Source organism: Leptodactylus fuscus, chromosome 2, assembly GCF_031893055.1.
Source record: "Leptodactylus fuscus isolate aLepFus1 chromosome 2, aLepFus1.hap2, whole genome shotgun sequence".
NCBI classification, from domain to species: Eukaryota; Metazoa; Chordata; class Amphibia; order Anura; family Leptodactylidae; genus Leptodactylus; species Leptodactylus fuscus.
In genome coordinates, this window is record NC_134266.1 from 182,595,480 (window position 1) to 182,621,591 (window position 26,112).

Sequence of the window (26,112 nt, forward strand, 5' to 3'; positions counted from 1 at the left end):
ATGGAGACAGCTGACAGACCGTGTTCTGTAGTTACCATGCTGACAGCCTGTATTCTAGTGACAGGTAAGACAGTTAGCTGACAGTACAGAAGACACAAGTGATGGCTGGAGGATCACTCACCTTCGTTAGGGGGTAATGGGATGGCGAAGCAGGGCCCGTCTTCTACTTTGATGGGGTGCTCCGTGTAGCAGGAAGATCCTTCCCCCGAGTCCTCGGTGAAGTTGTCTTGGGAGGACTCGGGTCCCCCCTCCCCGGAGCCAGTGGGCTCTTCCTCGTCCTCCATTTCCTCCTCCTCCTCCCTGGGGTCTGCGGGAAGCTCTTCTCTGCAGGGGGGGTCGGGGCGGAGGAGCAGAATTCCGGGGGGCTCGGTTAGCGGGCCGCAGGGGTGCTCGGCGCTGGTGGCCGGGGCCGGCCGTGTACTCAGGATGCGGTCCATCTCATCGTAGTAGCGACAGATCTTCCGAGCGTGGCCGTTTTTCTTGAAGCCCTCCCGGGCCTGGTAGTACTGGCGCTTGAGGCCTTTTATGCGGATGCGGCACTGCTCCGGTGTGCGCTCAAAGCCCAGCTCGCTGAGGCGCCCGGCCACGTCCCGGTACACATGGCTGTTACGGAAATTACCGTCCAGGGCCGACTGCACGTCTGCTTCCCCCCAGATGTCCAGCAGGGCTCGGGTCTCCATGTCCGACCACAGGAAGCCCCGGGTGCTGGTGATGAGCCGCCTCACACACACCGACATCCCGCCCGTCAGCACTGCACAGTCCCACAATACAAGTAGCGGGGAGGACTGGACACGTAGCTCTCACACGGACACTGCAGGGAAATGCGGCCGCCGCCGTAACTCACTCAGAGCCGGGACCCCCGAGAGGCCACCGGCTCTGTTCAGCAGACGTGCCCGGCGCACACATCACTAGAGTAGTGACCCCGTCACACAGCGCAGCGCGGCGGGCGCAGGGAGCAGTTCCCGGACTCATGCATGGCTGCACTGGTGGGAACCTGCGGGGAGCCGAACGCTACACCCCCGTCACACGGTCCACGTTCCATGCTGTCACTTGTCAATAAAGCTTCGGACAGTCAAAACGCTGACAGATTCTTATAAACAAAAACAAGCACGAGGGTGTGTGGAGCCAGTGACGTCACCGCGCCCAGTCTTTCCCTGTCAGCACGTTCTTATGTATAAACAATCACTGGCTATAAGAGAAGACACTGCAGATAAAAAGTGGAGGAGACGTCCATAGCAGCATATCACGTGACTAGTGGCCATGTACAGCAGCTACACTCACACCAGCATGTAGAAATGTATCAGTGATGGCAGTACTGGTACAGAGCCGCCACCACAAATGGCTGCTGCATATAGGTAGGGAATGAATGGAGGGGGAGACCAGCAACTTCAACCGGGCTCAGCTCTTTACAGGACTGTAAAGGAGGGTTTTTTGTTTTTTTTAAACACACAGCTCTTAGTTCCTTCCTTTTCTAGCACCAATTTCTGTTTTGCAGGTACTGGCTAATGCGTACCTGCTCTGTGGTCAGTATGTGTGTGTGTGTGTGTGTATATATATATATATATATATATATATATATATATATATATATATATATATATATATATATATATATATATGTAACCCCCTCACAGGAGTTACTAATGGTTATTTGGCCATAGAAGTGCCTTACATGTTATGATAGATTGTATGTGATTATTCTGTATTCATTTGTGTAATGTTGTTAAGCTGTTGTTCTCTGGTATCACTTGTCCTAGTGAGCTGTGGTCTCCATAGCAACACACACTATAGTGAGTGGATCTGTAGCTGGAACAGGAAATAGTCATAGCAGGGAGAGGAAGTAGTATTCTGTAAGCAGCCAGGGAAGGAGAAGTGTGGAGAGGCCATCTCGTGTTTCAGACACTGTGTTGTGAGGATTGCCACAGCAGCAGCAGGACAGAGAAGCTGTGACAGCGCCCTCCATCACTATCAGTAAGAGGACAGGATTATATCAGGCTAAGCAGAGCCACAACCCTGGCAGCCTGCACCTACCTCTACAAGGTAACTGAGCCCCTGCAGTAAGCCAGAAGCTGGATCTACAGACATCTTAGACTCTCTGCTAATACATGGGAAGGTGTCAGCTGGCTACAAGCCACTGTGCCACAGCTCACTGCTACAGGACAAGTGACCAGCAGATGCCTGTTACAATAAAGCAGTGAGCACTTGTACCGATCCTGGCCTGGACCTTGCCTTCCTTGCAGCTAAGCCCTGGGCTAAAGCTCTTTGTTGGAGTAGAGCACTGGCACCCACATCACCATCTCAGCCCAGGGACCAGCGGGTGTCTCAATACTCCAACTGGCGTCACAACTAACTGACTCTGCCTATTTCTCTGTGCACCTCTCCTGGGAGTTCTGGTGCCTGTAAGGTCACCGTGACAGTCCAGCCTCCTGCACGGTTCTCCCGGGGTGGTCGCATATATATATATCCTACTAATATTATAAGTGTGAAAGTTTGTGTGTTTGGATGTTTGTGAGTTTGGATGTTTGTTCCTCAATCACGCTAAAACGCCTGGACGGATTTGCGTGCAATTTTCCACAAACATAGTTTTCCCTTAGGATTGAGTCACAGGCTACTTTTGGTGCCACTAAACAACATGGCTTCCTAGCAGGAGACTCACAAAAGCAGGACTCCTAGCCCCAGCTATAGACTCCCACACACTGCCTGGCATTTCCTGCCTCAACCTGCCTGCACACTCCTTACTGTCACCTCAGGAGTAGCCCTCACTCTACTCACTCACATTTACATATACAGTCCTATGAAAAAGTTTGGGCACCCCTATTAATCTTAATCATTTTTTGTTCTAAATATTTTGGTGTTTGCAACAGCCATTTCAGTTTGATATATCTAATAACTGATGGACACAGTAATATTTCAGGATTGAAATGAGGTTTATTGTACTAACAGAAAATGTGCAATATGCATTAAACCAAAATTTGACCGGTGCAAAAGTATGGGCACCTGATTTGAATTCCCCTAACTACTTTTTACTGACTTACTGAAGCACAAAATTGGTTTTGTAACCTCAGTGAGCTTTGAACTTCATAGCCAGATGTATCCAATCATAAGAAAAGGTATTTAAGGTGGCCAATTGCAAGTTGATCTCCTATTTGAATCTCCTCTGAAGAGTGGCATCATGGGCTACTCAAAACAACTCTCAAATGATCTGAAAACAAAGATTGTTCAACATAGTTGTTCAGGGGAAAGATACAAAAAGTTGTCTCAGAGATTTAACCTGTCAGTTTCCACTGTGAGGAACATAGTAAGGAAATGAAAGACCACAGGGACAGTTCTTGTTAAGCCCAGAAGTGGCAGGCCAAGAAAAATATCAGAAAGGCAGAGAAGAAGAATGGTGAGAACAGTCAAGGACAATCCACAGACCACCTCCAAAGAGCTGCAGCATCATCTTGCTGCAGATGGTGTCACTGTGCATCGGTCAACTATACAGCGCACTTTGCACAAATAGAAGCTGTATGGGAGAGTGATGAGAAAGAAGCCGTTTCTGCACGTACGCCACAAATAGAGTTGCCTGAGGTATGAAAAAGCACATTTGGACAAGGCAGCTTCATTTTGGAAACAAAAATTGAGTTGTTTGGTTATAAAAAAAAAAAGGCGTTATGCATGGCGTCCAAAAAGAAACAGCATTCCAAGAAAAACACATGCTACCCACTGTAAAATTTGGTGGAGGTTCCATCATGCTTTGGGGCTGTGTGGCCAATGCCGGCATCGGGAATCTTGTTAAAGTTGAGAGTCGCATGGATACCACTCAGTATCAGCAGATTCTTGAGAATAATGTTCAAGAATCAGTGACGAAGTTGAAGTTACGCCGGGGATGGATATTTCAGCAAGACAATGATCCAAAACACCGCTCCAAATCCTCAGGCATTCATGCAGAGGAACAATTACAATGTTCTGGAATGGCCATCCCAGTCCCCAGACCTGAATATCATTGAACATCTGTGGGATGATTTGAAGCGGGCTGTCCATGCTCGGCGACCATCTAACTTAACTGAACTTGAATTGTTTGTCCAAAATACCTTTATCCAGGAACTGATTAAAAGCTACAGGAAGCGACTAGAGGCTGTTATCTTTGCAAAAGGAGGATCTACTAAATATTAATGTCACTTTTCTGTTGAGGTGCCCATACTTTTGCACCGGTCAAATTTTGGTTTAATGCATATTGCACATTTTCTGTTAGTACAATAAACCTCATTTCAATCCTGAAATATTACTGTGTCCATCAGTTATTAGATATATCAAACTGAAATGGCTGTTATAAACACCAAAATATTTAGAACTAAAAATGATTAAGATTAATAGGGGTGCCCAAACTTTTTCATAGGACTGTAGCTTTCCACTATATAACACATCACATTGTCTGTATCACTATATACACAATACAACACATCACATTGTCTGACACAATATAACACATCACATTGTCTGACACAATACAACACATCACATTGTCTGACACAATACAACACATCACATTGTCTGACACAATACAACATATCACACTGTCTGTATCACGACATACACAATACAACACATCACATCACATTGTCTGACACAATACAACACATCAGTGTCTGACACAATACAACACATCACATTGTCTGTATCACGACATACACAATACAACACATCACATTGTCTGACACAATACAACACATCACATTGTCTGTATCACGACATACACAATACAACACATCACATTGTCTGACACAATACAACACATCACATTGTCTGACACAATACAACACATCACATTGTCTGTATCACGACATACACAATACAACACATCACATTGTATCATGACATACACAATATAACACATCACATCACATTTGCTAGCCCACCAAACTTTTTAAAGCACTTTTACAGTTTCATACGTCTGTATCCGCCTAATTCTCAAATCACCGCAGACGAAGTCGCGGGTAAAAGCTAGTATATGTATATATCGGTGAATAGTCCTTAAAGTCTATAAGGTCCATGAGTAAACACTTTTAAGCAGATTGGGTTTGCATTTTTCGGGGCCCCAAGAACGAAAACCCGAACACTAGTGTGAACCTAGCTTTATAGACTCACGAAATAAAACTCTGCCAACCCATTTAAGCTGGCCATACACATTAGACTTCAGAGGACCATCATGCAGCTGTCTGGTCATTGTCGAACGATGCCACCATCAAAACTGCCTGATAGGGGCAGTCAGTGGTTTTAGAAATAAAAGCAAGGCACAGACTGCACATTGGCTGATAAATAAAATCGGCCTATTATGCTAGCCACCAGTATTTCAGACAATATTTCCGTACTCGCATTCATGGCAAACAGTCAGCTGAAACGACTGAAATTGGCCATTCTGGTCACTGTATATTTAATATGTAGGATATTGCCAGCTTTAGCCAATGGCTACATGGCAAATTTTTGTTTTTTTGTCCAAACAAACCAGACAAGGCCACTCTCACTCCCCCACCAAATATTAAGTAGTCGAGAGCAACAGTACCCTCTCTCGTATCCTATGGAAAAATAACTAATACGAAAAACTAAACACTGGCTCTCAAGACTAGTGTTGAGCGAGTAGTATTCAACCGAATACCTTGCCAGCATAGGAATGCGTTTAATCCGCCAAACACCAAAGGGTTAAACGCTTCAAATATTTGATGCGTTTAACCCCTTGGTGTTTGGCCAATTACACGCATTCCTATGCCGGCGAGGTATTCGATCGAATACTATTCATTCAACACTACTGAAGACCAACTACAATCTATTAATGAAATTCTATATTTATAGACCAGCTCACAGGCTCTTAAAGAGGACCTTTCAGCACACTGACCGTTTTCCCAGTATGTTCAATGAAGCAGGAGATATCGGTGCCAATCTCTCCCCACTGTCAGAAGGGTGGGCCTTACCACTTAGCGATGATCCTAGGCTGTAAGGTGCGCCTCTCTGACAGTGGGAAAATATCCTTGCCAAGTTGAAGTCATCGATATCTCCAGCAGCAGGCTGCATACTCAGAGGGCCGATAGTGCGCTGAATTCAGCGCACTGTCGGCTTTCTAGCGGTATATAATACCACACATCAATGAGGACGTGAAAAGTCTTCTTTAATTGTTGTAAACTGTCTAATCATCATAAACCTGTCTACCAAAATCAATCATAAAATTGGAAAGCAAATACATACATAAATAAATTCATGCATTGAATAACAAACCACTAATATTCAACTCCAAACCAATCTAGTTTACACAGGTAGACCATAAAATATTAAAAATATATATAAACAAAGTGATTCCAGCACTGTTGGAATCTATTCTCCAGCTCCCACCAATCAGTGCAGTTAATTTTAGTGCTTTATATGCCATTTAGACTCTGAATGCAAGAAGGGTGGTGTCAGGCAGGAGCAGACAAGCGGTGTGATTCTGAGCTCTGACACTGGCTGCCTCCGATTGGAGATCTGAATCACACCCACCTGCCTGACACTGCCCTCCTGACATAACAGAGCTTAAATAGCATATCAGGCATCAAAACTAACTAATTGTTACTCAAGAACAATGGGGTTTGAAGAAAAAATCCCAACTGTGTTGGAATCAGTGGAGTGATTAACAGATGCTAAGAACTTGAATTGGTGGGAATGGCAAAAGGTCCTATTTCAGGGGTCCTCAAGCTTTTCGAACAGGGGGCCAGTTCACTGTCCCTCAAACCACTGGAGGGCTGAAATATAGTTTTAAAAAAAAAAAGAAACGTAAGATTATATGCTCCACGAAGCATCCCCCCACAGTATTATATGCTCTACAGTACACCCCCCACACACAGTATTATCTGATCCTCAGTACACCCCCACACCCCACTGTATTATACGCTCCTCTGTACGCCCCCCACTGTATTATATACACCTCAGTACCCCGCACTGTATTATATACACCTCAGTACCCCTTCACTGTATTATATACTCCTCAGTACCCCCTCACTGCATTATATACTCCTCAGTACAACAAACACTTCATACTATCATACTTACCCATGAAGAGCCACCGCCGCGCGTCCTCCTCCTTCAGACTGCAGGAGCGATGACATCATCGTGCCTGTGTCGGCCTACACTGGAAGCTTTCAGTTGTATGTGCATTTGCAGCGATACTATTGGGGAATCGGATTCCCTGTTAGTGAGCGATCCTGGCGGCGCGGGCCACATGCTGCGGGCCGGATAAATGTCCTCGGCGGGCCGTATGTAGCCTGCGGGCCATAGTTTGACATAGGTAGTTCTCTCTACGCTGCGCTAACGAGGTCCAACCAGACCGAAACGGCCGTCTGTAGCTGAGAAACTGACTTGGTAAAAATCCCACATTATACAGTAAAGGCTTCTGAGAATGTCAGGCATGATGTTCAGGGTGCTTCATATAGAGGGCAGCATAACAGAGGCATTGTTTCCCTATTTACATCTTGGGAGACAGATTTGCATATTCCTCCCATATTGAGATACGTCAACTATTCTGCCCAGGTTGGCAAGAACTTTGTGCTCTGGTGTTACTATATTAACAATGTGCTGGTGATTTGAAGGAGTACATCCTTGAGTTTCCTGACTTTTATTGATAGCCTTAACTGCATGTCAGTGAGAACATAGTGGAATATTTAGATTTAAAGGGGTTCTCCCATCTCAGTCTTCATCAGCCAGGCTGCATGGAGTGTCTACTTCTCACTTCCTGTATTTCTCTCCCTCCCCCTGCATTCTGAATGGGACACATAACACAGCAGATCAGCTATTATGCACATTCTTGTAGAGAAGGGACTCAGTGTTATCTGTGTGTTTACATAGAGAGATAAGACTTTATCAGCAAAGTGCAATTAGAAGAACAGATTGTCAGTAAGTGAAGTCACTTGTCCCATCTCCCAGGTCTGTGGTTATAGCAACGCTGTGTAAACAATGGGAGGAATCAGGTCAAATTGCAGGCAAAGGAAGCAGCATTTCTAACGTAATATATTTAGAAAAAACATCTTCAATTTACATAAGCTACCAGTACAGATAGGATCCTTGAGATGGGACAACTCCTTTAAAGACCTCACAGGGGGGGGTTCAAACTTGCAGTATTTCACATTTCAGACACCAAAAACAAGTAAGAGTTACATACAGCATACAGACTTCTCATTGTCCCATATGGGCAGTACCAGAGACAAACAGTATCCAGAGATGGTTCTACAACTGTTGTACACTAAATCGAGAGAACTAGATACAGCATCCATTTTCAAGAAAATAGACAGGGATAGATCTAGGGGGATCAATTAATTCCTGATAAGACTGGTCTATCATTCAATGCTCATCAGAAGTTGGCTGAACCTATTAATCAGTGACACTGACATTTTCTCAGTGAGGATTGGTCTTAGGCCCACTTGTTCCAGACAATCCATCAACAGTTTACACCAAGTCCCATAATTTGCATTTAAAGTAAAACTCCAGCATGAAAAGTTATTTTCTGGCCTGTGAGAAAGGTATAGGCTGTAAACTGTAGTGCAGGTAATCTTATTTGTGCGTTACGCTGGATTCACACCACCGTTCGGGTGTCCGTTATCAGGTTTCCGTCTTCTGCAGCCAGAAGACGGAAACCTGTCAGACTGTGACCGGCAGTGAGCGCCCGTGAGCGTTTTATGCTCTCCGCGGCGAAACTGGTTTTTTAAACCGGTCACAAAGTCCTGCATGTCCGACTGTGTCCAGTTAAGGAAAAAAAAAAAAAAAAAAAGGTTTTGGCGTGGAGAGCATAAAACGCTCACTGCCGCTCACTTTTCAAGCCCATTCAAATGAATGGGTTTGAAAAATGCCTGCAGGTTTCCGTCTCCTGCTGTTTCAAGCAGGTAACGGAAACCTGCATAACGGAGACCCCGGGTGCAGACGTGAACGAGCCCTTATCTACTCTTTTCTGGGCCACTATAACTGTGTACTATAACTGACAACTTCTCATGTGTGGACAGGAAGTCAGTTTTTTTCATTTATTTGTACTTTGGACTTTCATTAAAGGGGTTGGCCACTTTCAGACCAATATTGAGAGACAAATGTTATGGTTTGTATAATAAAAAGTTGAATAATTTTCCAATATACTTTCTGTTTCAATTCCTGTTTTCTAGATCTCTGCTTGCTGTCATTCATTCTGTTACTTCTAGAGCAGAGGTAGGGAACCTTTGGCCCTTCAGCTGCTGTGAGACTACAACTCCCAGCATGCTCCATTCACTTCCATGGGAGTTCCCAGAACAGCAGAGCCAGTATGCATGCTGGGAGTTGTAGTTTTGCAAAAGCTGGAGAGCCGTACGTTCCCTACCCCTGTTCTAGAGGATAAAACTCTGCTCATGGTCATGTGATTTACGGCCCATGGTCATGTGATGAGCACACAGGTCCCGCTCGTTATAGTCACAGCACAATAATCAGACATCTGCCTGGTAATCAGCTGTACACCTGTGTACTCATCACATGACCATGGACTGTAAATCACATGACCATGGTCAGAGTTTTATCCACTAGAAGTAACAGAATGAATGACAGCAAGCAGAGATCTAGAAAACTGTGAGGAATTGATACAGAAAGTATATTGGAAAATTGTATATCTTTTTATTGTACATTTGTTTGCCAATATTGGTCTGAATGTGGCCAACCCCTTTAAGGAGGCTCTCATAGAAAGTAATGGAGAAACCATTTTCTTGTTTACACTCGAGAAGCTGTGTTGTTGCAGTCTCATCGCTGGTCACATGACACAGCTGTGTCTCAGAAAAGGGTAGATTACTCCCAAAAAAGAACTTTACCTGCACTACAATTTACACCATGTACCTTTCTCACAGTCCAGAGAATAAAAAGGTTTGTGAGAGCTCTACTTTAAAAGGTGGCTCCTTCCGGCAAGAACCCATCTATGCAATCTACTTCCAACTCATGGCTGGATTTTAATTTTTTGGTTTTTTTGGATATGCAAGATGTAGTGTGTGCAAGGTTACCAAATTTTACTAGGAAAACATTAAATGTTTCTACAGTGTATGGATTTGAGTACAAGAGAGTAAAAATGTAATCTATATTGTACAATGTCTCTGCAATAAGTAAAACACAAGCAAGACATGTCAATGTTTAAAGGGGCTCTATCACTAGATATACTTTTAAAAGGCTATTCAGGTTCTGCTATTAGTTTGTAAAAAGACCCCCTCACCCCATTTTCGTTCTTACCTCAGAAATCGATATGCAAATGAGCTTGGTCATGCACGGAGGGCGTTCAGTGCACCCCTTAGCGTCATAGCTTCAGGACGCCCAACGCTGCCTCCAAGCCCTCCTCCTTCCATCGTTTCTGATGAAATAATGCGCGTGCTTCCTCCAGCGCACTGAAGCGCATGCTCCAGCTCGCAATGTTCTATACGGGAAAATGGCGCTGGAGCGTGCACTACTGTCCACGCACGTTATTTAAATAGAAAACGCCGACGATGGAGGCGGTGAACATGCAGGAGGAGGAGGGCTTGGAGGCAGCGGTGGGGTCTTTTTACAAACTAATAGCACTTGAATAGCCTTTTTAAAGTATATCTATAAAAAACAAAAAAACTTTGCAAGTCTTCAGTAGGTGATACCTTTTTTAATGGCTAACTCATAATGATGACAGAATATGACGTTTCAAAGCTTTCCTCTGAGCTGCTTCTTCAGATATAACTAAAAAACACTTTCTAGAGGCTGCATATTTATGTACAACAGGACACAGGGCTAGGATTACAGGAGGGAAGGGGGGGGGGGAAGAGGCTTATTACTATATACTTATAACAACAAACAATCAATTGCCAGATCCCCCAGTTCTTATCTTAATGGCTGTCTTAATGATGTGTATAAAAAGACATAAACCCACGTGAGATGTTCATCCCATTGTCCAACGTCTGGAATAGGGTCATGACCTTGTACTCATAAATCAGTCGCTGTTTCCTTGATTTAAAGCTCCCTTTTAAGATCAAGATTTTCATGTCATTGATGATGCTGTGGTGTTCCTGGCAAAAATGATTTTGCACGGGAAGATCAGTTCTCTGTTGTTTGATTGTATGGCGATGTGAATTAATTCTCATTCTGAGTTTCTGACCAGTCTCTCCAACATACAGATTTTCAGTGGAACATTTGGTGCAAATGATCAAATACACCACATTAGGTGTGTTACAGGTGAACATACCTGGGATTTTATATTCCCTGTTAGAGTTTGGTATCTCTATCTTGTCAGTGGTCAGTATGTGGGGGCAGGTTTTGCACCTCTTCTGTCCACATGGGAATGTTCCTTTGTTAGTTGGAGGTGACAGAGAGCTGCTAATAATCATATTCCTGAGGTTTGGTGGCTGTCTGTAGCATAGGAGAGGGGGGTCAGAAAATATGGATTTTAGACGGTTGTCTTTTTGCAGTAGTGGATGTAATTTGCGTGTGATTCCTCTCAGCGTCTCCAGGTGGGGGTTGTATGTGACAACCAGGGGTACCCGAGTGTTCTCCTGTTTGGTATTGTATTTTAATAACTCCGATCTTGGTATCCTGGTGGCTCTGGTGATTTGGTTATCAACTGTTCTTGGATGGTAACCCTGCCTCAAGAATGTGTTTTTGAGGCCCCCCAAGGTGTTCATCCCTATCTGCAGGGTTTGAACATATGCGATGGTATCTGATGGCCTGGCTGTATACAATGGAGTTCTTTATGTGTTTAGGATGAAAACTATCCCATCTTAGGTACGTAGGGCGGTCAATTGGTTTCCGATACAGCGATGTCTCAATTTTGTTGTCCTGTATCTTGATGACTGCATCCAGGAAGTTTATTTCGGAGAAGGAGTGATTGAGCGTCAGGTTGATGGTGGGATGGAACTGGTTGAACTGTTCATGGAAGGTTTTCAGCTGTTCCTCAGACCCGGTCCAAATGATTAGGATATCATCAATGAAGCGATAGTAGGCCCGAGGCCTAATGGTGCAGGTGGAGAGGAAGTCACTCTCCAGCTTGGCCATGAATAGATTAGCGTACTGTGGCGCCATTTTGCTCCCCATTGCGGTGCCGGTCCGTTGTAAATAGATGCAGTCACCAAAGGAGAAGTAATTGTGAGTGAGGATGAATTTTGTCAGTTTCACCACCGATTCAGCGTTCATACCTCGCTTTTCCATGAAAAACTGGCAGGCATTTATACCGTCCTGGTATAAACTTTAAACATTTTTCTCCTCGGAGCGGCGTCTGACAGCCAGTCCATCAACAACTGCGCATGCGTGTAGGACCGTGTCCATTAGATCTCATTACACGCCATCACGCATGCGTATGGACTCATTGTACGGGCTGTCACTACTTATGATACAATATTAGTTACAGTATCTCCATCTCAGCTCATCCTATTTGCTCATATACCATCATACCATGTACTTCCCCACTGGATACTCTGTATCCCACTGTTTTGAAAAACATAGTTATGTAGTGTCGGAGACTTATATCGCTGTGTATTAACACTGTTACAGCTCCCATTGTGAATTATATGCCGCTCTATTAATTACAGGGTATAACTTCACATTCACCCCTTTGGATATGCACTATTGTGTCCCAAAAGGATGTCGCCGTTGGACATTGGAATTAGGTTTATAGGAAATAAGTCCCTTCCAACAGGGATATTACAGACTGAATTCATTAACTGTGAGATGTCACTGTATAATCCACAGGTAACGCATTGTGTACTACGGACGGGTAGACAAGAGGATAAATATTGCTGTTAAATTGTTACCCACCCCTTCTCTCCTATAATAGAACAAAAAGGGGGGGAGGTCATTATAGAACATACCACCACCTGTATGGTCCCAATTTATATAATTATTGACCTAAAAAAGGGGAGAGATTGCCTAGCGCTATACTATGTGTATATGCAGTACTATTAAACATACTGGGTACCCTATCCTTATCATACTCTGTTCGGTATGTTTATTCCACAAAACATGTAGAATCTATCTGTTCATTTAATCCTTTGGGGGACATACTCTCCATTCTATATATCCATTGGGTTTCTTTCCTCAACACGAAAGTATCCCAATCTCCCCCTCTTGGATGAGGTTTTACCACCTCCATTACTTGTACACGTAATCCTGAGGCGTTTCCTGAATGAAAATTTGTGAAATGTCTAGCAACAGGGGTGTCTCGACCATTTTCAATGTCGCAGACATGTTCCCTGATTCTCCTCCTCAGCGGTCTGATAGTTTTACCCACGTAATTCAGTGGGCATGGACAGCTGAGGAGGTAGATCACCCCTGCTGTCTCGCAATTGGCGAAATTTCTGCATTGGTATACCGTACCAGTCGATACACTCTGAAAGCTTAAGCTTTTATCCACAAATGGGCATGCTGAGCATTTCCCACATTTAAATGTGCCCGGCGGTCTCCCTTGTGCCAGCCATGTGGTATTTGCTGTCACAGCCGGTAAACAGCTATGGACCAGTCGATCCTTTAGATTCTTTCCTTTCCTAAAGGTGATGCTCGGTCCTGAGCCTATCTCCTCCTTTAAATCAGCATCTGCCTTAAGGATATCCCAGGATTTATTCAGGACATCCCTCACCTCCCGATGCCGAGCGTCATAGGTCCCCACAATCCTTGTGGGACCCTTTCCCTCAGATCTCTGTCTTGGAACCAGTAGATGGGCAGACTCGCAAAGCATGTATAATTATATATATATATATATATATATATATATATATATACACACAGTATTTATATATATATATATATATATACACACACAGTATATATATATATATATATATATATATATATATATATATATATATATATATATATATATATGCACACATACACACGCACAGGTTTAGCTAACCATTTCATGTTTTGACACACCAGTTTATATGCAGCCCTACATTCTGTCAAAGACGACTGGAGAGGGAGTGACTTTCTACATAAAATAAATGTCCAGAACAGAATCACAATTGATTTAACACTGAGTTGCTGGTCCTGATGTCTGAATGCCGTGATGTACATATATATATAAAATGGATATTTATTTTTTATATATCAGGTTTATTGAGGGCTCGGACTAGTGCCAGTTTACTAGAATGGAGACCTCTTCCCTCACCCTCTTATCACAATCATTGGGGTTAGTTCTTTTGTGTTTTCCCAGTATTTGATTTATACACTGTATTAATACTTCTTATGAAAGTAAACTCATGAGCACATTATTTTTAATGCTTATTTTAACTTTACTGTCACATGAAAATGAAGTGCCACCTGCAGGCATCATGTTATATATCACAGAAGGAGCTGAGAAAATTTATATATATCTTTTTGTGAAAAGAGATTACGTATACCTTCTCATTTATTCACTGAAATCTCTGCTATTTCTTGGTTATAAATTCAAGGAGGTGGTCCTCTATGACTGAGTAAATAGTGTCAAGTTTACTGTCGGGGGAATGCCCCGGGGTAGACACTGTCGGTTTCCGAATCTGGGAAAGATGTGTGCGAGTGGTCAGAGAACACAGACATACACTCAGATGCTGTATACAAAATGATCTGAGTTTATTACAAATTATCATTGGATTATAAAGGGAAATAATGGCTTTATGCCAGCTTAAGCATCACAAAATAGAAATCATAGAAATATAGAAACATAGAAATATGTATTATAATTGGTCAGAGTATATAATGGGCGTCTACAGATGATAAATACGTGCATCCATGAGTTAACACATGAATATCCATGTAGTTCGCCATCTTAGCTTCTAATCAGGTTAGCACAGTCTGCCAAAATGGATGTTGTGGCCTTGTAGACTTCATAAAACACTTTTAATTAGACATAACGTCTTATCACTAGTCTCACAGGAGACTGAAGCTCAGGGAACATAGAAACATTCTCAAGGTTTTTAACAACAAAACGTACTGTAAAAACCTTTTCAATAATCCACATTTTTTTGAAAATCTTACTTCAGAAGGCCAGGAAAGCTAACAATAGGTTAAACATGGACAATACAGACCAATATGGCTGAATGAACCAATGTTTATCTTAACACAGCTATCTTTCCCCTCACAATAGAGATAGCTGTCAATCACTGATAGACCACCGCCTTGACTATATAGCAAAGAAAGAGCTGAGATCTCTGTGAATCAATGACACATTACACTGAATCTTTTCCTACAAATCAATATAATATTGTGCTTAGCTCCTTTGCCGATTCCTCCTGACTGCCCTGACAGGTTCCCTTTAATAAACTGCCCTTTCTTCAATAGTCACATTTTTCCCATTTTATTTATTTATTATTATTCCATGGACTGATTTACACTTTGGTATTTTATGAGGCATTTAGTTATATATAAGTATGTACTCAAGTTTCTGGGTTCACTGAAGGTAGAGTATTTAAGGTAATCTTGGAGAGTTTGGCATATACTAACTGCCACTGAGGAAAGAGCAAAGGAATTTATATTTCCTTTACATTTACTCCAGTACCGTATTTTTCGGACTATAAAACGCACTTTTTTCCCCCCAAATTTGGGGGGAAAAGAAGGGTGCGTCTTATAGTCCGAATGTGGCGCCTGGCACCCGCTGTACTAGAGAGGCGGAAGCCGGAAAGGGATAGACGCCGGGGCCTGAGACATCGCTGTGCTCCTCTGCCCTGCATGAAGCCAGCAGCAGGAAGCGCAGCGATGTCTCAGGCCCGGCACCTGTGCTGGCGTCTATCCCTCCCCGGCATCCGCCTCTCTAGTACAGCGGATGCCGGGTCAGTATCGGCGGCCTCTTCTCCCCCGGGGCCGGTCCCCACCGGCCCTGTACCTGTAGAGTTGCAGGCCGGCTCCTGCGCGGTGATATCGCAGGAGCCGACCTGTTCGGGTGACAGCCGGGAGCCTAATGAGGCTCCCAGGCCTGTCACTGCTGTATTAGTATTGCGGCTGGTCTCTATGACCAGCCGTAATACTAATAGACAGAATGTCCCATAGACGGCAATACAGTTGTATTGCCGTCTATGGGACTTGCAATCAAGTGACCGCAGGTTCAAGCCCCCGGGGGGGAATAAAATAGTAAAAAAAAAAAAAAAAAAAAAAAAAAAAAAAAAAAAAAGCTTTAAAAATATAAATAAAAGTTCTAAATCACCTCCTGTCCCTAGAAAAAAAAAATAAATAAATAAAAATTATATATATATATATATATATATATATATATATATATATATATCATAAACCACCGGGTTTTTTTTCAATACAAGGTGATCTAAGCAATAGATGGTATAACCCAAAATGGTATAACTAAAAAGTACAGCTGGCCCCACAAAAAAAAAAACACTCTATGCATCCCCGTACAGCTGAAGGGTCACCTGTCAATGTGGCCTTGCAGCTGTTGCAAAACTACAACTCCCATATATTAAATATTTTACCATTTTTTGCTTCAAAATTTTTTTTCCCTATTTTCCTCCTCTAAAACCTAGGTGCGTCTTATAGTCCGAAAAATACGGTATATATTATCGAGGGACATTTGTTGGCAGTGATGTGATAGTGCATTCCCGCCACGTGGGGCTTCAGCCTCATACAGTTGATCAGTAGCGTTGTCAGCTGTCGTTTCCTCACAGATCCAATTTTGATAGTCTACCCTAAGGTTAGGTCTTAACCATCACAGTTCCAGAAAACTTCAAACTAATGGCACAATTAACAGTACAATACTGCACAAATACTGTGCTATATTATTTAAAAAATAAAAAAGCAATTGAAGGTGTGTCACTTCCTTTGTCACCTTCAATTCCTGGACAAGCCCTTTAGAGGGAGTCAGTCAGCAATAAATTGGTTATACTTTGCAGAGAGAATTCTACAGTTTTCAATTATGCCTGTTATTCAACTTTCAAGCCCCATTTGAAATGAAGGGAATGTGCTCTGGGGGCATGTCTTAGCTTTAAAAATGCAAAAGAAAATGTAAAAAATTACTAATAGCAGGGAATCTGTTAAAATGATAAATGAACAAACAAACGATAAATACTTTTAAAATCTCCTACTGGTTTCAGTCTACTTCCCTACAGAAATGATGTACTGTACGTGATGTCCTAGCCTAATGACAAACCATCAATATTGAGCCTTGGAGAACCCCTCCAATACAGAATCCAAGTATAAGCTATTCCCTGTCCCAAAGCAACAGTACCAGCAATGTGAATTAGATATGTCATGCGTTTTAAACTATTTTTATTTATTTTTTTTTTGAGATTCACCCGACAAGTAGCGTGTAATAACAGTTTTATAACATTTTTTATGTTTCTGCAAATGAGGTCCACTGACAACAGGGAGTGTTCACTTGTGCAAAATACACAAGCATACTGAACATGTGCAGTACGATCAGCCACAGCACAAAAGACCTGCAGAACATACTGACCTCTGCTGTGGGTTTTCAAGCCACAGTATCTCAAATTATGTAGCAAGTTTTCACCACAGCAGCCAGCCTTCAGCACTCTACCTATAATGAAATTACAATTCCCATAATGCCCCAGACACTTCTGTAGGAACTCTGAGTAACCAAGCAAGTGTGCATACTGGGAAGTGTAGTCTCATAACAGCTAGACAGCTGAAGGTTGGCGATCTCTGCTGTAGCCATTACCCTTTGAATTCCATTACAAAACCAATCCATTTTCAATTTTTTTTTTTTTTTTGCTGTGGCAGTATTCAGTCAAATTCACTACTGACTCTCTACACTGGGAAATCAGCAGTAGCTATACTGTATCTGGATTTTACAATAGTTTCAACTTAATAAATTGGCAAAATTTGCTGCAAACCAGTTATCAATCAACAATTAGAAAGCTGTAAAAATGGACAGATCTTGGAGGTCAACTGTGTGCCCAATCCATAAACTACATTCACATCACAGTTCGGACATAAAACTGAGGGATGTGTTTTATTTCTTCTTAAGCAAATATGGGTGTTCTAGAAGCATACAGATGACTTCTAGACTGGCTAGATTTATCCACTAGTGAGAGGCTACATTCATAGCAGTAAAGCTGTATTAATGTGACCTTGTCAAGTGACATTCCTTTGGCATGTGTTTAATGTATAGAAAGCTATGCCTACAGAACAATGGACTATGGGAAGAATATGCAAATCTGTCTTCCATGATGTAATTAGGAAGTCAGGTGCTTCAGTGTTGCAAACCAATAGAGGGCGCTCACTGGAATGTGCAAGCCTGTCTTCCCTGATGTAGTTAGGAAGACAGAATTTCAGTGAAATAGCCCAATAAAGGCTGCTCCCTTTAACATCATGCTCGACCTTCCAAGAGGCCTTTGTTTTGCAATGATGCTGGGATTATTACCAGGCATAGTCTCTCAACCGAGGACAATGGAACAGTTTAGGGAGTCTGTCAGCAGAAACTTCCATTTTCATGAAAATAAGCAGAAAAGGGATTTAGGGGTATTTCTTCTCCTGGCAGGGATTCATTCTCTACTGTAGAATAAGACAGACATCTTTGGAAAATGCAGAAACAGCCCTACAAGGTAATGTCATGTTTTGCCACAACCTAATATTGTGTAGTTTTTGCTGTATCATCTTCAGGTGTTCCTCCAAGACCAACTGCAGCTTTTGCAAAAGTTGAATTTGTGGGATTACTTTAATATTTTATCCACTTTGGCAATACTACAGACCACAGTGGAGTAACTGCCGGCAGATATGCTATAGTTAAAGAGGACCTTTCATCAGATTGGGCCCAGGCAGTTCTATATACTGCTGGAAAGCTGACAGAATCTGTGCCCGGGAAAAGTGCTATCGGTCCCGGTACCGTAGCGCTTTAGTGTCAGAAGGGCGTTTTTCACACTTAGCCAGGAGCGTCCTTCTGCCCAGCAGCACCTATCGCGCTGTGCTGTGGAGCGGGGAGGAATGTCCCCTCCCTCTGCTCACAGTGCTCGTCCATAGACGAGTATTATCAGGAGGGGAGGGGAGAGTTCCTCCCCGCTCCACAGTACAGTGCGATAGGCGCTGCTGGGCAGAAGGGCGTCCCTGGCTAAGTGTCAGAAACGCCCTTCTGACTGTAAAGCACTACGGTACCGATAGCGCTTTACCCAGGGCACAGATCGGGAAAGCCGATGGCGATAGCGTCTGTGAATGGCAGTGGCACATGGAACACGAGTTGTTTTATAGCCTTCAAAATACATAGTTAGTGTGAAAGACAATGCAAACAGCCTAAACAATCTTAAAATGTGCCAGATTTGAGATAAATCCTTCATATCTTTAATCCTTTCCCTGCCACGGATCCGTCATACATCCTGAAAGGGTGGCACTTTAGTAGTGGCAATATAGTAGTTTTTACTACTATTGCGGATTTCTTACAATCCAGCTATAAAAGAAATCTTTGATTAATTTTAAAGATAAGAGTCTCCTCTTTAAAGGGATCATATCAATCACGCACAATTTTTTCTAGGTACCACGTCGGAATAGCCTTAAGAAAGGCTATTCATCTCCTACCTTTCGTCGTCTTCTCTGCGCCACAGTTTGCCTACAATCCTGTTTTTTCTTGTGGCCTGTGACTGCTTGCAATACTGTGCAAGCGGCCATTTTCTCGTGGCCTGTGGGCATACGCAGTCTGCTCTGCCCAAGGCCTAGAAGTTACAAGCCACCGCCGGAAGAAGAGAACGTTGCTGACGAAGATGGAGGCGGCGCTGGAGAGAGTTCTCTTGCAGCATTGGGGACGCGCCCAGTGCTGCAAGAGAGCTAATCTGCATACCGAGAGAAACCGAGATTGTAGGCGAACGGCGGCGCAGAGAAGACGATGAAAGGTAGGAGACGAATAGCCTTTCTTAAGGCTATTCTGACCTGGTACCTAGAAAAAATTATGTGTGAGTGATAGGATCCTTTTAAAATAATATCAAGATCATCATGATGTCTCTTTCAAAAACGATTTTTTAAAAATCTTTCCCAGCAATTCCCCACCTTCCAAACCTCATAACTTTTCTATTTTTCCATTCACAGAGCCATATGACGGCTTAACGTTAGCAGGACAAATTGTACAGAATAAAAAATGGTACCATTAGGAAGAATAATGTATTCGGAAGCTGGAAAAATTCCGAATGAGGTGAAATTGGAGAAAAGGTGCATTTGTGCGACTATCTTACGGGTGTAGTTTTACGGTGTTCACTCTACAAGTCATCTGTATTCTATATTTTGGTATGATTCTGGGGATAAATTGATATAGTTTTAACCCCTTAACAAAAATCTAACTTTGCAAATAATAATAGTAATATTTTAATAGAAGTCTAGAATGTCTATTGCTTTGATAATTTTTTATTTTATCAGAGGTGAAACGGCAAAAACACAGTGGTTCGGCACTTTTGATTCCTCCCCTTTGCACGGAGGGTGTTCCGTGCACCCCTTAGCGTCATAGCTTCTGGACGCCCACTGCTGCCTCCAAGCCCTCCTCCTCCTGCTTGTTCACCACTTCCATCGTTGGTGGTTTCTATTGAAATAACGCGTGTGCTACCTCCGGTGTGCTACTGCGCATGCTCCAGCTCGCAATGTTCTGTACGGGAAAATGGCGCTGGAGCGTGCGCTAATGCGCACGCACGTTATTTCAATAGAAACCGCCGTCGATGGAGGCAGTGAACAAGCAAGAGGAGGAGGGCTTGTAGGCAGCGGTGGGCGTCCAGAAGCTATGACGCCCCCCCCTTTCCCGCCCTATGGTGGACATGATGAAAAAAAGAGATTAGAACAAACCCAGGAGTCGTCATTCACTTGACAGGGTTATCTGATTTCAAACATTGATGCCCTATTCATCTGCAGGTCTCCCACAGATTGCTGACACATAGCTTTCAAAGTGAGCAGCTCGCCTTGTGGTATGTAATATGATATGTATAAAGAATACCAAGAGCTGCATTATCAGGATACAGCTGATCTGTGGGGGTTCTGGGTATCAGAACTCCAGCAGATCTAACGCTGGGTTCACACCTGCGTTTGGGGTCTCCGTTCTATGGTTTCCGTCTTCTGCATGCCAGAAGACGGAAACCATAGACCGGGTCCGGCCGTGCGCGGCGGTGAGCGTTTTAGGCTCTCCGCCGCGAAACCGGATTTTTTTTATCTGGACACAGAGTACTGCATGTCCGACTCTGTGTCCGGATTATAAAACCCGGTTTCGCGGCGGAGAGCCTAAAACGCTCACCGCCGCGCACGGCCGGACATCTCTTTCACCCATTCAAATGAATGGGTGAGATAGACTCCTGCAGGTTTCCGTATCCTGCCTGTGTTTTAGGCAGGAAACGGAAACCTAAGTACGGAGTGCCGGGCCGCAGATGTGAACGAGCCCTGATACTGTTATTATGTACTCCCTCTATAACCGTCTTTCAGGGCACTAATACAGTGGGAAGTACTGAGACTCACTCACTCACACACACACACTGTATTATATACCTGAGTTTAGGCTACCAAATAAATAGACCCAAACTTGGTGCTTACAGAAAAAACCACATATGTGCGTGTGTGTGTATATATAGACGCGGCTGTGAGGTAAAACAATACGGTGGTGAGGTAAGCTCGGTGACGTATAAGTAGACGTCATGAGTGCACGTGTCCTGCATTACACTGCTAGCAGCCTGTCCTCGGCAGTACCTGCTTCCTGTAGACTATACAGCAGACCTGCGGCCAGGACCCCCGCAGTGGCCGCAACTGTGAACGCAGCAAGGGAGCCCCAGGCCGACATGACGAGAGCCCGCTCCTTACCTATAGCCGCGCACCGAGCAAAGACCATCAGGACACTTCCGGAATCTCAGAGCAGCAGCGGTGCTAGGCCCAGTGAACGGCACGGCGACCAACCAATCAGAAGGGACGGCCAAGTGGGGGCGGGCAAAGCATGCACTCTATCTGCTGGGCGAACCAATCACATGGCGGCATCCAGGTGAAGCGCGACAGCTGCCTGTCAGCCGTGCCCGCAGTGATCTGGTGCTGCTCAGTGTGGTGTTATAGGCAGGAGGGCTCACCTCCTCCGTCAGCAGCTGCAGACCCTCATCCATGGATCTGTAGCCACAGTGAGCGATGTCATAAACATGAGGGCAGCCATAAGAAACTCCCCTAGATATTAGTTTCTATACAAGGGGCGTACGTAACGCTCCAACCACTGGTTCAACCGCGATCCATTGCCATGACAGGCGGGAACCTAGCGAGGGCTTCCAGGCAGGCTGCCGTTATCTTATATTACAGCTTGCTGTATGCTGCCTGTATTAGAGTGCAGGTATATAGTAAGGCATTGCATTAGTGATCAGACCCCCTGGGGTTCAAGACCCTGAGACGGTCTAATGACTACAGGGAAAAAAAAAAAAAAAGTAAAATAAATAATAATGCAAATCATCCATGTTCCCTACAACACAATTAAAAGGTAAAAATAAAGTGAAACACACACATGCACTTTAGAGCAGCGGTTCTCAACCTGTGGGTCGCGACCCCGGTGGGGGTCAAACGACCAAAACACAGGGGTTGCCTAAAGCATACCTCCAAACCATCCCCGTCAGTGGGAGGTATGTCCCAGTTTCAACTTATCGGCGCCCGAAGGACGCCGATGAGTTGAACACACAGGCGATTAAAGCAGGACCTGTCACAGCCAGCTCCTGCTTTAATGCTGCGCTGCAGCTTCTGCATGTGTAGCCGCGATGTGATCACGTCACATCGCGCCTACAACTATAGACTGCGGAGAGAGCGGCGGGGGAGCGTTGGAAGGTGAGTATAAGTGGTTTTTTTTTGTTTTAAACATTATGGTGGAACATGATGAAGGGGGGACGGCATGACACTGGGGACAGAGATGGAGGGACATGAAACTGTGGGCAGATGAAGGGGGAACGGCATGACACTGGGTGCAGAGATGGAGGGACATGAAGCTCTGGACAGAGATGGGGGAACATGAAACTGGGGAACAGATGGGGACATGAAACTGGGGGAAGAGATGGGAGGACATGAAACTAGGCAGATGAAGGGGGGGTACAGCATGACACTGGGGGCAGAGATAGGGGATAATGAAACTGGGGAAGAGATGGGGGACATGAAACTGGGGGCAGAGATGGGGGACATGAAACTGGTGGCAGAGATGGAGGGGGGGACATGAAACTGGGGGCAGATGAAGGGGTTATATGAAACTGGGGGAGAGATGGTGAGGGGACATATAATGTACAGGTGACTGTAGGAGGATTATACTGTGTGGGAGCACATGAAAAATGAATGAGAATGGGCGGAGTCAACATAAAAGTGGGCGGAGCTAAATTCACCGCATATTTTGTCCCTCTTTCTAATCTTCAAAAGTTGGGAGGTGTGCCTAAAGCCATCAGAAAATACATATTTCCGATGGCTTTAGCCACTCAGAAGTCGCACTACTGTTGGCAGCAACGCTATTCAGCTGGAACACACCCCGTTATGGATGCACATTCCAAACTGAATGGGGTCACTGCAACATGAGGAACTGTATTGTGGGGTCACAGCATTAGAAAGGTTGAGAACCACTGCTTTAGATGTTCCTGTGTCCGAAAACAGAAAAATGGAAAAATAAAAAAGTAAAAAAATGGAAAAATGCCTGCGGCAGGAAGGGGTTAAGGTGACACTAGCATAACATGATATAACCTAACAATAACCAGACTATGACAAATTGTGGAACAGAAACTTTAGGATCTCTTCACACAAAGTTTTTTGCATGCGGATTTTGACGCGGAATCCGTGTCAAATCCACCTGCAAAAAAAGCTACCATTCACTTCAATGGGAGCCGCTCACTTTTTTTTCCCGCTAGGGATTTTTTTCAGCTAGCAGGAAAAAGAAGCGACATGCCCTATCTTGCCACGGATTCAGCGGTTGAGTCAACCGTGGCATCCGCGGTGCGAGACTCACTCCCGTTAAGGCCCCTTCATTCAGGCCTAATCAGGAGCGGGATGCCGTGATGGGATGTCAATGCACTGCATCGGCATCCCGTCGTGGCTAGCCGCGCGAATTCACGCAGCAGAAAATGTTCCCGCCGTGTGAACATACCCTTACTAATATTGAACTTCCACTACAGTCATGGGCGTAGTTGGGAGAAGGCATTAACCCTTCCTGCACAGCAGGCTGACTATTCAGACTGCTGTGCTTATGTACCACCTTAGGGTGAGTTACGGCTAGTGTACGGCTAGCTCTGCTCATGCCGAGCCGTACACGTGAGCGCTTCCCATTCACTTCAATGGGAGTGCTCGTAGTGAAAAAAGCAGCCCATTCATTTCTATGGGGAGCACTCGTATGCCGGCTCCCATAGAAATGAATGGGAACTGCTTTATACGCCGCTGATTCTGAACGTGTTTTACGTTCAGAATAAGCTGGCGTATACTCAGTGTGAACTCACCCTTACAAGGTTAAAAATATTTACAACTAGTGTGACAATTTTGATAAGAACTCGTCTTGTCAATGTAATATCTCTATATATAATATTTGTGTTGAGAACCATGACTATAATGGTCACATTGGTACTTCAGCTTTTGTTGTGAAGCCTAAACCTTCCCATTGACTATAATGAGGTCTGCTGTGCTTCCATTCCAGGGTCCGCTACTTTACCTGCAGATATGAAAAAACAAACCAATATTATGTGAGACAAGCATTGTAGAGCTGCTGCTTAAAACTGCGTAAGAGAAGCACTTCTTTATTAATAATCACACTGAGATTTATTTCTAGGATTTTCTGTTTAACCCCTTAACACTGTACACTAAATTAATACATCATGCTGAGGGTATACTTGACACTCATCCCTATAATAAAGCTCTAGAGCAGTGATGGAGAACCTTTTAAAGACCGAGCACCCAAACTGAAACCCAAACCCACTAAATTATCGTAAAGTGCCAACACAGCAATTTAACCTTAAAGGGAGTCTATCATCGGCTATATTGATTTTTAAATACGCATATCTTTACATAGCCTTTAGAAAGGCTATTCCAGGCATACCTTCCATTCATTGATCCGTGTCGCCGTTTTTGAATTAGACCGGTTTTCTTGATATGCTAATTACTCTTCACGGAGCACCGGAAGCCTTATCACTGTTACCTGAGCACCGCAGCGTCATCAGCCTTTCCCCATTCTCACTGCCCCCTTCTTTACAGATTATTCCTTCTCCTACAGTTCTTTACTGCTTCCTTCAGAGCAACATCACGTCTCCCCGCCCTGTACCTGCCCACACTCTCCTAACCCGCCCACACTCTCCTAACCTGGCAGGGAGGGGGCAGCGAGTAGAAGAGGACTGCATCTGGACTGGCAGCGAAGCGAAGAGCAGCGGACCAGCCATCTCTGGAGGTAAGTAGCTTTAGTCTCCCATTAGAATGAATGGAGGCAGCCGGCACGCAGGGGGTTAAGGCTGTGTGCCGGCTGCTTCCATTCATTCCTATGGAACCGCAGCGGAGCCTTCACACTGAGTATACACTATATACTCAGCGTGAAGGCATTGTGGGAAAAGATCACCGATCTCGATCCCACATAAACAGATAGTGTTCGGAATTCCGATCGCGATCGTGAAATTTTCTCGATCGCCGATCGGAATCTGATTTTTTCCGAACACGATCGCTCATCCCTACTCGTCACATATACGGCATGTGTGAGATTTTACCGTTTTCACTTTGCATTTAAAATTATATGCCAACTTTCTCCGACAGGACATTACGATTAAGGCATTACCATATGTATATTATTTTTTATTACATTTTACTGTCTTTGCAAGTAAAATGTCACTCTTTGAAAATGAACGAATATCCTGGGATCACCGTATTCTAACACCTATAACTTTTTTTTACTGTACTGTTGGTGGAGATATGTCAGGCCTCATTATTTGTAAGACAAGTTTTACTTTCTGTTAGTACCAATGTTTGTTATGTATGACATTTTGATAACTTTTTATTGTTATTTTTTTTGTGGAACGTAAAGTGACCAAAATAAGTTAATTTGCACATTGCAGAATAATTTGTACTAGCAGGAGGACCCAGCTTTGCACGGTAGATTTCATTTTTTGTTTGTGTAGTGTCCCCATAAGAATTGCCCAGTTTTGCACTTATCTATTTTGTATATAGTTTGTGTGTGTGTCCATAAGCATTATGTGATCATGTGTATCTCAGTTTGGATATCAGTGAAAAACCTGCTATTGGTTGTTATGG

General features: G+C 43.9%; 1 protein-coding gene across 3 annotated transcripts in view; it reads right to left on the reverse strand.

Moving 5' to 3' along the window:
* NAXD (NAD(P)HX dehydratase) overlaps positions 1-21,779 on the reverse strand; it is a 41,880-nt gene extending 20,101 nt beyond the window's left edge. Inside the window, exon 1 of one of the 3 annotated variants that reach the window (XM_075265288.1) lies at positions 21,697-21,779. In XM_075265288.1, coding sequence (XP_075121389.1) covers positions 21,697-21,724 — 28 coding nt within the window. In that variant the 5' untranslated portion in view covers positions 21,725-21,779. The other 2 variants (XM_075265287.1, XM_075265286.1) reach the window with 2 other exon arrangements.
* Between the last annotated feature and the right edge of the window lie 4,333 nt (positions 21,780-26,112).